Raw genomic sequence first — 14,020 nt, 5'->3', positions numbered from 1 at the left:
AAGGAGGGGATTTCGGTGCCCATTGCGACACCTCACAAAAAATGCAAGAACAAAGCGAAGCATATTTCAGCGCCAAGTAAATTAGTGATTGAAAAAATTTTGGACACAGATGATGATGATATGGACATGTCAGACCAGTCTGATAACCCGGATGAGGCAATTTCACTTCCTTCCCCACCTCGAAAAAGGGCAAAAATTTCTTCAAACGAACCCACTTCCAGTGTAATGGACGCCGATGGCGTTCCTATGTTCGACCCATCCCTTATCCACCACCCAAATTCAACGGAATGGCTCCCGTTGGACCATGTTGGCGCATATATTTCCGCTCGTTTACGGTTGCCCCTGGATAAGCAGACTCGGGCCAAATTGAAATCGGAATGCCCCAGACCGGCATTGGACTCTAACATCACGGCCACTCCAATTATAGATGAGAGTCTCATCACATTTTTTACAAAATACGGAAAGGACCCCCGTAAGGGAGTTGATAAAGCCTGGACCACGTGCCAGGATAAGCTTTTGGATGTGGTAGGACCTCTAGCGAGGATTTTCGATCTGGCCGAAACAGCAAGGATGGAAAACGGGTCAATCGACCCTGCAGATCTCTCGCTATGGATCCAACGGGCCTTTTGCCTCTTAGGAAATGCTAATTCGGCAATAATTCACGAGAGACGGAAGGGTCTTCTCTTAAAGATGGATCCTAAACTGGCCAATCTCGCCACTCGGGACCCCGGTGTCCACGCTGAGGGCAATCTGTTTGGCAGTTCCTTCATCAAGGATCTAAACCGGTTTGTTTCAACCTTCTCGTCTATTGATAAGGCTCAGCAATCGATGAAAAAGGTTTTCAATCAGCGGGTTTTCGCCCGGGCCGGTAGAGGTAGGAGTCGCTTTACCGGCCGTCCCTACAGGAACCAAGGCTCCAGAGCATATCCAAACTCTTATGGCACCTACCAACAAGAGTTCAAGCCTCAATTTTACCCCCAGCGGTCAAGGGGATTCCGCGGTCGCGGCCAACGTTTCGCCAGATCGGCCAACAACCAAGGTAAACCAACCTTCTGGCCTTCCCGTGGGAGGTCGGCTTCGTTTCTTTCAAAAGAAGTGGGAATCAATTTCTTCCGACCCATGGGTTCTTTCCACAGTACAGGGATATCGCATAGAACTTCTTTCTTCCCCCTTTCAATCCTCTCCCCCTCCTCTCCCAAAGTTCTCCCTCCAAATGTCTTCTCTAATTTCCGCAGAGATTCAATCTCTTATCACAAAAAAGGCTATCCAGCACTGCAGTCTGGATCCGTCAGGTTTCCTCAGTTCTATCTTCCTTGTTCACAAGAAGAACAAGAAACTTCGTCCAGTGATCAATTTGAAGGCCTTCAACCAATTCGTAGTTTATCGTCATTTCAAGATGGAGACTATCATCCATCTCAGGGATATTTTGCTCCAATTCGACTGGCTAGTCAGATTGGATTTACAAGACGCATACTTAACCATTCCCATTCATCCTTCCCACAGGAAATTCTTTCAATTTCAGTGGAATTCAGAAACTTTTCATTTTTCCTCCCTTCCGTTTGGCCTGTCTTCCGCTCCCTGGTGCTTTACAAAGTTATTGAAACCAGTGGTAGCTTATCTCAGGTCGTTAGGCATCAGACTTATCATTTATCTGGACGACATTCTGATTATGCACCAGAACAAGGCTTCTCTTCTGAATCACCTTCACATAACTTCTACCCTTCTTTCAGATCTGGGTTTCCTAATAAATCTCGAGAAATCAGCAATCATACCTTCACAACAGATAGAGTTCCTGGGCTTCCAGATAGATTCTGTGTCAGCTTCCTTGCTCCTCCCTCAGGCAAAGATCTCAGCAATCAAAAAGGAGCTAGCTTTAACTCTTCAAAAAGACTCTATTTCTCTCAGAGCCCTTGCAAGGGTGGTAGGTCTCCTCGCTTCTTCCATTCAGGCTATCTTCCCGGGGCCCCTTCATTACCGCGCTCTACAACGCCTCAAGATTCTTCATCTTCGCCGAGGTTTGGCTTTTTCCGACCTCGTGACTCTCGACCAAGAATCGCAAATGGAAATCCAATGGTGGATATCCCATTTAGAAGCCTGGAACGGCAGGTGCATCTTCCCCTCTGTGCCAGATCTTGTATTAGAATCAGATGCAAGTCTCACAGGCTGGGGCGCCCGGTGTGGGGCGATATCGACTGGCGGTACATGGTCTGCAGGGGAGTCCAGATTGCACATAAATTGTTTAGAGCTTCTTGCAGGCTCCTTTGCGATCAAAAGCTTTACAAAAAACAGAGCTCAATGCGCTATCCTGCTTCGTATGGACAACATCGCGGCAGTTCGGTATATCAATCACCTCGGGGGCACCAGATCCAGACCGTTGGCACTTCTGGCCAAGAGTCTTTGGGAATTTTGCCTGGCTCACAAGTTTTCTCTCATAGCCGAATATCTTCCAGGTTCCTTGAACGCCACTGCAGACTGGCATTCTCGTCATTTATCCGATTACAGCGACTGGATGTTGCACCGCTCAGCTTTCCGGTATCTCGAGAGGAAGTGGGGCCCATTTCAGATAGATCTATTTGCTTCCAGACTCAACGCTCGGCTTCCCCGTTTCTTCAGTTGGCGTCCAGATCCTCTAGCCCTAGCCACGGACGCGTTCCTTCAAGACTGGTCTCAGTCTCTAAACTATGCGTTTCCTCCTTTTATCCTTATCAACAGGGTTCTAAATCAAGTCCGACGCCAACAGGCGTCCTTGGTTCTTCTGGCTCCCTTTTGGCAATCACAGATATGGTTTCCTCCTCTTCTCGAACTTGCGGTAGATTTTCCAATTCTTCTTCCGAATTTCCCATCTCTTCTCCTGGACCCAGTCGGGCGTCCCCACAATCTAATTCTAGACGGTTCCCTAACTCTGTCAGCATGGTTTGTTTCCGGCCTTCCCAACAATCCTTCCCGATTTCGTCAGAAGCTACGGAATTTATTAACAATGCATGGGCACCAGGCACAAGACGAGCATACGAGTCAGCTTGGGCTCTTTGGTCAAGCTGGTGTGTGGGACAATGTGCCAATCCCGTTTCAGCGGATGTCAACCTGATTATTAACTTTCTAGCCGCCCAGGCGGGTCTAGGCAAATCTTATCGGACAATCAATCTATACAGATCGGCAATATCTATTAATCATTCTCTAGTGGAAGGTACTCCGATCGGTTCCCACCCTTTGATCTGTCGCCTCCTGAAAGGCGTTAAGCTTTCCAGACCCCCTTCTGCTAAATACTCACATCTTTGGGACGTTTCACTGGTATTGAACTTTATTGTCAATTGGCCGGATAATTCTTTCCTAACACTCAAAATGCTGTCTGCTAAACTTACTATGCTTCTGTGTTTAATATCCATGAAGAGAACGTCGGACGTTAAGTCCTTGGATGTTTCCGCCCGTCAATATTTGCCATCGGGAGTTATGTTTCATATCTCCAGACGTACTAAGACTAATCTACATTCGGTCTTTTATCCTTTCTTTCCAGATAAACCAAATCTCTGTGTGGGTCTTTGTTTAAAAGAATATGAAAAAAGAACTGCGGTCCTGAGAACGTCTTCATCTTCCCAATTGTTAATATCATTTCGTAAGCCCCATAAGCCTGTGTCTGCGGCTACGTTGGCTCGATGGGTCAAGTGGATTATGTCTCTGGCCGGGATTGATATTTCAGTGTTTGGGGCTCATTCAGCCAGGGGTGCCATGGCCTCCAAGGCTTTTGCCTTGGGTTCCAGCTTGGAGCACATTCTCAGGTCCGCAGATTGGTCCAATGATAACGTGTTTAAAACCTTTTACTGTAAACCTGTTACATCTGCCGCTACTATTGTTGTTGATAAGCTTTAAACGCGCATAATAAGAGCCTCCGGTCTTGTCATAAAATGTAGATTTTCCTAGTAATTTATGACGGAAAGTCTTAATTTTATTAAAGACACGGAGGCGAATATTATCCCACCACAAGTACTGCTTTTAATCTGTACTTTGTTTCTTCCCTCCCAGCGACTCCGGCTCTTCCGCCAGCTTCAGGATGAATCTACCGGCTCTATTCTCTCATCATGCAGCGGGACGGCGCAGGACGTATCATCGCAAACTTCGAGGGATCTACAAATTCATCCACATACAGTTCGCATCATCACTATGCTGCAGGACTTCTGTTCAATCTCATTGGCATTTGCTATTATTGGACTCATCTATCCGCTGTTTTATGTTTCTAACTAAATTTGCTCGCTCAAGAAAAGAGGGCTGTGCGCAGTCAAGCGTACTCTCTATAGTTCATGTATTGTTGTGATTGGCTGGTTGCCTTTACAGTTTTACTCCCATTGGTTACGAGGTCGCTAACTCTGCTGGGAGTTGTAGTTTTCTTGACTGCTGCTATTTAAATAAAGCATGAAAAGAACGCATAATATTCGCCTCCGTGTCTTTAATAAAATTAAGACTTTCCGTCATAAATTACTAGGAAAATCTACATTATGACAACTCTGTGCCTGGTCTGCAAGGCACAAATTGTAACTGTGACAGAGATCAGCGTATAGTCAGCAGGACACCAATTCTAATCGTGGCACAGATCTGTGCTTTATCTGCATGGCACAAATTCCAATCTGAACTCAGATCTGTGCCTAGTCTGCAGGGCACTAATTCTTATCGTGGCAGATACCTGTATCTGTTCTGCGGGGCACCAATTCTAATCGTGGGAGAGACTGTGCCTAAACTTCAGGACATACATTTTAATCTGGGCTCCAATCCATGCCTAGTTTGCAGAACAGAAATTCTAATTGCGGTAGAGATCTGTTCCTAGTCTACACGGCACCAACTGTAATCTGTGCCCGATCGGCCAGGCACAAATTCTAATCCTGGCACAGATACGCATGGAACCTGCGGGTCACAAACACAATATTAACAATACAAGGCACAAATCACCAAAACGACGCGCGACTGACAAACTGAATGAGTGGTGCGCGGCTCGCGCTGTCGCTCTGTTTGTGGCTGGTGTTGCTCAGTGATGGGGAGGGCTCTGAGGTGCGATCGTCTGTGATGCATTAGGCCCCTGACTTGCACCGCCCTGGGCCACCTGAAGAGCCGCCAGTTGCCAGCGGCAGGTGTCCCAGGCCTCTGATGGCCGCAGCCGGCACCGCAGGACGCTAATGATGCCCGCGCGCTGGGAGGTCAATGAGATCCGGAAGCACGAGCGTCTTCCTGTTTCCACCAATTGCCTGCAGGCACGGCGGAGGCAGAGCAGCTGCACAGTGGGGGGATTGTTTACTAAATCCAGCAGCACTTACAATCTTCTGCCGCAAATGCACAGCATGACTAGTAGTTTGCAAGTCTTTCAAAGCCTAAAGCTGTGGTCATCTCTCCCGATACTAGATACTGATAATATACTGATGTGTACAGCGCCTAAAGGGGAATGCAGTGGTCTTCGAAGCTTCTTAACAACACAGGATGCTATTCCCCACGGAGAAGCCACGTGGCCTCTAAACACCCTTAGCCATCAATTGTTTTTTTTTAATCCAACAGCCCGTTCCCTTCTGAGACTTGTGGTTTTAATTCTGGTGATGTATGTATGGTACAAAAATTATAGAATGAAAAGTCTTGTTGGCTAAAAAACAGAAAAGGTGATGGTTTTAACCACCCGGCAGCTAGGTTTTTTATACAATGCCAATTTCTTTTGTTTTATTGAAGGCCAAAGGCCGACCCTGCACTGACACGATCAAACCTATCACCTGCCACAAACTACACTTGCAAACAAAACAGATGGCCTTGACTCTTGAATTCACGTCCTAACATTTCTGGTAGCGAGTTGGTAAACTCATATGCGTTTCCGTGGCCAGGTTAGGAGTGCATAGTAATCTCAATTGGTAGAGTTGCGCACGATTACAAGTAGTGCGTATTCACCTACAAAATAACAAGTTACCCGGACAAACCTGGAGAATTTTTTGAATGGAATAGAGAACAGAAAAAGCCAAAATTGAAAGTAATCCAATGTGCAAACTCTTATTACCACACAATATGCCCAATTCTAACCTTCCCAACTAAGCTTCTAGTTTTAAAAGCAAACCACGGAAATAACACACCCCACAGTTGTGGCATTTCCCCAGGTGGTATTACCTCATTTATATTTCTCACTGTAATCAGGTATTACCAACACTGCTGGTATTGATATTACCAGGTGCACTATTATCAAATGCAATAATTCACCAGGCTCTAGCCACTCTTTAAATGGGATTGAGTGGCAATTCATCAAGGCATAAATATCTTGCACCTGGGTTTGGGCATTTCCATGTAAATGCTGCAGTAAGTGTTAGGAACTGCATGCCTTTACAGCTATTAACAAACATTTGTAAAACATGTCCTATAAATATCTGAACATTTAAACCTAACACCTGAACAATCCAGATGTCCATACTACAGCAAGTGTTACAAATTGCGCACGTTTTCACAGACTGAAATTTTGTGAATCCGTGGGACATATGCCAATGTGTCAGGGTCTGCTTTTATTCATTCCAGGTTGGCTTTGATGGCATTTTACCAATCTAAAGCTGTAATACTGTGCCTGGAGTGGTAAAAGACTTTTGTCATTTTTCAGCTCGACATACACAGCACAAGCTAATCCTATGCTTAAAGACATTCCTATAAAAAAAGGCTTTGCCAATTTCTAGCTCGGTGTGGATTGCGGTTATGTTATGCTTAAAAAATCTGCTACAAAAACAGACATTTGAGGTGAGCAGATTCAGGTGTTGTAGGGTGCTCCATTTAAAACAAGCATTTGCAATGCAATGGGTCTCACGTTTGTTCAAGTTAGAGTTATTACTGTTGTAAATTCCTAACTGGACTTTTCCATAAATTGGAAATTAAAAGTAAAACAGCTGACATAAGACAGCCAATACAAAAGGCCACGGCCGCCATGAGCGCAAAGGAGAGACACAAAAGGAAAAAGAAGTTAGCTTGCAGTGAAACGTATTGGCAAATGTGCAGTTATCTATTTAACAGGGGTGATGGCCAAGGCGGTAACAAAACTGCCACAAGGAGGGACAAACATAAAGCATTTACCAACAATAAAGGATTTTTGAAAGGCAAGCCCATGAATGAGTGATAGTGATGGGCGTGGGGTGGGTGTGTTAAAAGCCCACAGATAGATTACAACACATCAGAGTGCTTGCATGCTCGACCTAAAAAGGGCAGAAATCTGGATCTTGGGTCACTGGGGTCAAAATCAAGCCTGCGGAGGGGGGTCATGTGTAAAATGTGAACCTAACTATAATGTCTCTGTAATCTTTAGTTTTTTAGTGAATTTCCTAGTTTTAATTCTACTCCCTAACTATAACGTCCCTGTAACCTGTGGTTTATATATATATATATATATATATATATTATTTTTTATTTTTTTTTGTTCTGAAAACACGTGCTAAGGACGTCACATTATACAAAATACTATTGCAATGCAGGATGTCCTTCCCCGCTCTGTTAGATTTCTACTATAAAAACATATACACACACAACAATGTATGGATTGGCTTGTTTTAAACTTCTTTCATAGGAATTAGGTCGTGTTTTAACTTTAAAAACCTATGGACATGCTCCTACATAGAAGAAAACCCCAGTGAGGCTACAAACAAAACAACAATAACTATGTTGTTTGTTGTGAACACCAGGATCACGCCATCATGAAGCTACTGTGGAGCCATCAACAAGATACCAGTGATGAGAAAACATGTCAAAGATGTGTGGTGTCAAAGCATGGCAGATCACATCATGAAACTTAACTGCATGATGGCAAAGTTATATTTAATTAATTGTTCCATTTATTGGTTTTGAACTCAGCAACTATTTTTGTAATTTAAATAAGTGGAGTCACTTGATGTTATGCCTTACACTTCAAGGCAGTAGTGCCTGTGAATTTAAGGCTTGAAAAAAAGCTTGCACACAGGGGCTGGAACTACATGGGGACTCAAGCTGATATTAGGCCCAACTAACCAACAAGCATTAGCAAAGCCAATAGGCCTTGCCCATACAAGAGCTATTGGCCTTGCCAATATCTTTTAGCCATGTTGTACAGAGGAACAGCTGCTGTTCAGCATGGCTACAAAGTTAGTGGCGTACAGTGGCAAAGATGAAAGTGCAGATGAGTGGCATAGAGTGGAGAGGCATAGAGTAGAGTGGCATAGAGCAGAATGGAGTTGCGTAAAGTAGAGTGGCATAGAGTAGAGTGAGTGGAGTGGTGTAAAGTGGTGTGGAGTGGCATATAGCAGAATTTCATGGAACAGCATAGAGTTGAGTGGCGTACAGTGGAGTAGAGTGGCGTGGTACAGATTGTAGAGTAGCATGGTGTACTGTTGTGTGGAGTGGTAGAGTGATGTAGAACAGAGTGGTGCAGAGTTGAGTGGCATCAAGTGGCGTACAGTAAAGTGGTGTGGATTGGCACAGAGTAGTGTGGCGTGGAGTGGCACAGAGTGGAATGGAGTGGCATAGAGTGGAATTGTGTGGAATGGAGTGGCTTGAAGTGACATATGGTAGAAAGGTGTAGAGTTGCACAGAAAAAAGTGGTATGAAGTAAAGTGGCATAGAGTGTGTGGAATGGAGCAGCTTAAAGTGCTGTAGAGTGATGAGTGGAGTGGCTTGGAGTGGCATAAAGTAGTATAGTGGAATGGCAGAGTACAGTGGCGTGGCATAGAGTAAGGGAGAGTGGAGTGGTGTGGAGTGGCAGAGTAGAGTTAAATGGAGTGGCGTAGAACAGAGTGGTATACCGTGGAGTAGAGCGGCATGGCACAGAATGTAATGGCATAGAGTAATGTGGAGTAGCATAGAGTGGTGTGACGTGGTGTAGAATGGCATAGAATACAGTGGCGTCGATTTGAGAGGCATGAAATGGTGTAGAGAGGAGTAGAGTGGAGTGGCAGAGTAAAGTGGCATGGAGTGGAGTGATGTATAGTGCGTAGAGTGGAGTGAAGCAGATTGGAGCAGTGAGGAGTGGCATAGAGTGAAGTGGCATGTAGTAGAGCGGCATTGTATGTAATGGAGTGGCACTGTGTGGAGTGGCATACTGTGGAATGGTGTAAAGTGAAATGGCATAGTGAAGTAGGATGGAGTAGAGTGGCAAAGAATGCCATTGTGTGAGTAGAATAAAGTTCTGTAGAGTGGCACTGCACGGACTGAAATGTTGCAGAATGCCATAGAGTAGGGCGGAGTGGTGTAGCATAGAGTGGAGTGATGTGGCATAGAATGGAGTGTTGTGGAGTGGCGTAGAGTAGGAGTAGTGTAGAGTTGTGTTGTACAGTTGTGGGTGTACGTAACCGAAACAAGGAACAAAACGTAAAATCAATGCAAAGTATGAGGTATAAAGGGGATGAATGGCTGAAAGGCAATGAAAATAGGTCTGCAGTGGTAAGCATCATGATGGTGTAAATGTGTTGTTAGTGTGACATTTATACATTATAATGACTTAATCCTACCCACATAAAATGTAATTGTATGTTAGCTGTACGAGTAAGCCAAAAGATAAAGGGGTAGATACAAAAATTACAAAAATATGTTTGAAAACAGAAAGAATGGAGAAAACAGATCGAGATCTGGAAACAGAGTAAGCATCCTGAAATGTGTACCTCAATCACAGCACAATCAGCGTGCAGACAATAATTAAGTTGAATCAATCTGTGTTTGGTCCATGCTCCACAAAAAGAAAAGGAAATTATGCCAGGCTCGTGGTGGTTAATTAGGAGGTAGCACAGTAGAGTGACAATGAAGCCAATGAGAGGTAATAGAATTTAACAATACATCTCAGAAGTGAGAGCCTATGCAGTTCTTTGGTAAAACTAACAAACATTTGCAATGCACTAGGGTCTCGCATTTCTCCGAGTTACAGCTATTAGCAGTTGTAAACTCCTAACCGGATTTTTCTTTCCAAATTGAAAGAAAAAAAACAGCACAATCGCACTGCTATTAGTAGTTGTAAACTCCCAACTGGATTTTTCTTTCCACATGGAAAGAAAAAAACAGCGCGATTGCGCTGCTACAGTTCACTCGTAATGAAACCTATCGGCAAAAGAGCAATTAACTATGTAACAGGGTCGATGTTATGCAAAGCGCTCGACTTCTTCCAAGCGAGATCGAGCTGCAAGCAAAAGATAAAAAGTAGTCCACAAACCTTACGGGAAACAGCGAGCCTTACATGTTTCCAGTACTTGGTTGCTGCGCTCGAGAAGGGCTAACCACCAGAAAAGGCTTGACGTATGCATGCCTTCCACTAATGAAAGCAAGCAGATTTTAACAGGCAAGCCCACGAACCAATGAAAGACAACTGACGTGATGTCAACGGGGCTCTGAGCTCTTTTCTAATTCCTAAAGCGAGACGCATGCGCAAGCGACGGAGGCTCAACCCTAAAAAGGCACAAATTAGATAATGGCGGGTGCCATCACAAACTCACATGTAGGTGCAACTTATGTGTGCAAATCGTGGAATCTTTGCTAGTCAATCCGAGGTCCTGAGCCCCAAAATTCAAGATCTGTGGATATTTCTTGGTGGAGATTCCCCTTATGACTAGGAACAATAAAAAGATATGCAGATTTAGTCACCATTGTATTTTAGAGAAACTGTTTTTTCCCATGATGTGTGAAAGGAGAGGGTAATGAAAACATTGTGGTTGTACAAAGACCTTCTTCCATATGTTCCACATTTGTAAAATTAAAACTAAAGAAGTTGGTGCAAATAGTTTAGTAAGTATACAAAAGTGCTACTACACTATTTTTAAGTGCAAGGGAAAGAACATCTACACACAAAAAAAGATCTCCTTGTTAGGAAAAAAGGACTTGTGCAAATGCCTATTTTTCTTAATGCCATGCCATGTGGATGTCTGGCAGGCGCCTGTGATTTTTATGAATTGAGAAAGTCATAAATGTTTGAAACACCCAGATGTAGGTCTGCCTTTGGAGCATTTAGAACTTTTTATTCAGGCTGTGCTCATAAGCACAATTTTTTTTTTTTTTAAACTGTGTCTTTTTTGCTAAGTTTACAACTCAAACCACATTAAGGACTAAAGGGCTGCCCTTTATTTTAAGAGAAGAATGGGGATTATAGTAATTACACCATGCGGCGTATTAGGTTTCTGCGCTCTGTCAGATGGGCCCGGCTATCTAATAGCGTTCATTTTTTGACAATTGATATGTTAAACTTATCCATTTAATATATGGCCTAACTTGGTAATAAACCCACTTTGATCTTTAAAGAATGACATTCCATTGGCAATACCACAGATACATTTCATGACTTTTATATCAGATGAGAACGGATCAAACAAATGTCCCACAAATCAGAAGAAAACCAGACATCCAGTAACTCAACAGGCACAACTGAATGAGACAAGCAAAAACCGTGAGAAAATAAACCGACTTCTAAAGAAGCGTGATGCATTATCTAACTTTTTGTCAAGTGCCAAATATAGTAGTAAGCCAGACACTACAAAAATAATAGATGTTGTTAGTCTTTTAATATAAGTTAATCGAAAAACAGTTCAAATGCATTTTAGTTGTTCAGTTCCTTCCTCTTTACGCCATTTAATATAACCACATCTTACTGTACCTGCATCTTTTGTTTCCCTCCAGAAAGAAACTGAAGGACATGTTTAGTTGACTGATGCATGTTCCAGATGAGGTCACTTTTAGGTTTCACCTAAAACGATGCATGCACTATCTGTTGTGAGACGCACTGTTATTTAACAGTAGGCTTAAAGCCCATCCATTGCTTACCATTGGTTGGCTTCACTGTGACTCCCATTTGCTTGCTTCTTCTTTATTAACTATGTGGGATTTGCTTCCTGTTCTAGTGTTTGTCTTTCCCCTGAACATGGCGGCATTACTATGTCCTTTCACGGCTCCCTTTTTCAGGTACTACTTTTTATTTTTTGTTTAAGCAGTCTATGAGAGAGGATGTGTTTTCCACTGTCTCCTACAGCCCTCCATGTTCTTCTGTCTTACCCATGTTCTTGTCCTCCACCACACCTACGTTAACTTTTCTTCCATGTGCTTTTTAAAAAAAATATATTCTTTAATCATGTGACACAGATAAAACTACTTTCAAGGCCAGTAGCCCCAGAATGTGAGACCCATTTTCTTTGCCAATGCTTGTTAAGATCTGGTTTCACAGCACAGCAAAGTGGTTGGCAGCATGATATATCATCGCTGAATCAACACACATTAAAATGTTCAGCAGCATACATGCACTGCACACAAAATTTAATTTTTCATTGTAGCGCGTTTTTAAATAATATTTTAATCAGAACTCAAAATGCCTGTTGCTCGCCAATGCTTGTTGCTTGAATTAGACTAAAGAAGTGCAGCAGCAAAAGAATCACCCTCGAGTTGTCTATCCTTTTAGCGAATTTCCTCCAGCTTCTTTAAGTGTTGCAAATCTGTCATGACCAAACTCTAGACGCCAGGATGTTTCTTTTGTCCATGGATTTCATATTGCATCTAGTGATGTTTTTATTGCAAGCTGGATAAAATGGTCATGTAATTTGTTAATGGAGCCTTGCTAAGTAATGCTCAAACCTTACCAGAACTATTCTGTTTTTCTTAATCATGGAACACGACACTGGACCTTAAACCCACTATTCCCATAAATAAAGCTCTTGTAACTGCATTTCAGGCTGATTTGAGGAGTTATAAATGGAAATGCTCAAACGAGTTAGTGTTTTTCTTAAGCAGATTTTATCCAGAGTTCAATGTTAATTTATTGTTCGCTTATTATGCACCCAATAAAGTTATGAGGTCAGAGTTATTTTAACCAAATATGGCACCAAAGTTGCATGGATCTTTTGATTAACAAGTGTTTCTGTTGGAGCATGTGGTCGGCGCATGATCCACTCAATCTGTATTTATATTTTAAAATATCATCAATATAACTACACCACCCGGAGGATTTTTTTCTTCATTTTGTTGCATCATTTACTATGATTTGCACCGGTGGGCTAGCCAGGGGACCAGCGTTGTCCTAGGAGCCAAATCATTAGCGAAGTCACTGAAGAACTTGTCATGCAAGTCACACAGCAGATCTCATATATGAATATGATACCACTTTTTAAAAGTGAACAGAATGCTTTTATTGACCTAATATTTTAAAATGGTATATCATACTATATCAATGAATTGAGGATCTAGTGCTAGAATATGGGATTTTAAATATCGACATGAAAAAATATATTGCCCTGAATATTGAATATATTGAATATTGAAGACAGTGGGTATATGTGCGTAAGTATAGATTCAGTATACCTAATTTCACATATTTGTACCCTGGAGATATCTATGCATCCTCAATGTATGAAGATGTATATTTAAGAACAGTACTTGTATACTTACTATATATTCTTATCTTCACAATACCTGTCGGCACCTTGGTAGCAATATTTTTGCATTTAGGCATTTGTGTTCTCGATATTCTGACGTAAAAGTGAATTGAGCCCATATCTTAAAATAATAGTGACTGAAAGGTGGCTAAAAAAGATTTGAGAATTCTCTCCCCTGACATATTTGCCATGTGTGTTCTTAGCGACAAGTCAGTATCTCATGAGCACTGTATGTTCGGGTAATATTAAAATGTATCTATGTATAGAGCAACATTATAGTAGTTTACTAAACTATACCCCTGAGAGGTTGTTGTGCCTGCACGGCACATGCTCTGAACTCAGATAATTTAAGGTGCTCCCAAATTTTGCATTCAAGGAAAATAAGGCACAGTGAAGTGAAGCGATTTGCCTAGGCCAATCCCAGCTTTCCTAGTCAGGCTGTCTACATTTCAGGCACCAGTAGCTCTATATCTCTCGATTCGCAACAAAGAACAATGTGTTCCAATTAATAGTCTTTCATGAGCTAAATTTGTACATGTTTCAAAAGAAATGAATGTCTGGTTTTCCATGACTCAACAAACAAAATGATTTCAGGAGTAGCCCTGAGGAAAACAAAAAAGTAAGGGGTGGGTAGCTTTAATCACTGTCATCTACTGGCAATTATTCTG

The 14,020-nt window shown here is 42.5% G+C and overlaps 1 protein-coding gene across 4 annotated transcripts in view; it reads right to left on the bottom strand.

Moving 5' to 3' along the window:
• Positions 1–14,020, bottom strand: part of EVA1A (eva-1 homolog A, regulator of programmed cell death) — a 718,938-nt gene that overhangs the window by 129,693 nt on the left and 575,225 nt on the right. The window contains exon 8 of one of the 4 annotated variants that reach the window (XM_069236050.1): positions 10,437–10,549. The exons of the other annotated variants lie outside the window; for them this stretch is intronic. Coding sequence (XP_069092151.1) covers positions 10,437–10,549 — 113 coding nt within the window. The remainder of the gene's footprint in view (positions 1–10,436; positions 10,550–14,020) is intronic. 4 annotated transcript variants of the gene reach the window in all.

This window comes from Pleurodeles waltl, chromosome 5, assembly GCF_031143425.1.
Source record: "Pleurodeles waltl isolate 20211129_DDA chromosome 5, aPleWal1.hap1.20221129, whole genome shotgun sequence".
Taxonomy (NCBI): Eukaryota; Metazoa; Chordata; class Amphibia; order Caudata; family Salamandridae; genus Pleurodeles; species Pleurodeles waltl.
This window is presented reverse-complemented; position numbering and strand designations above follow the sequence as displayed.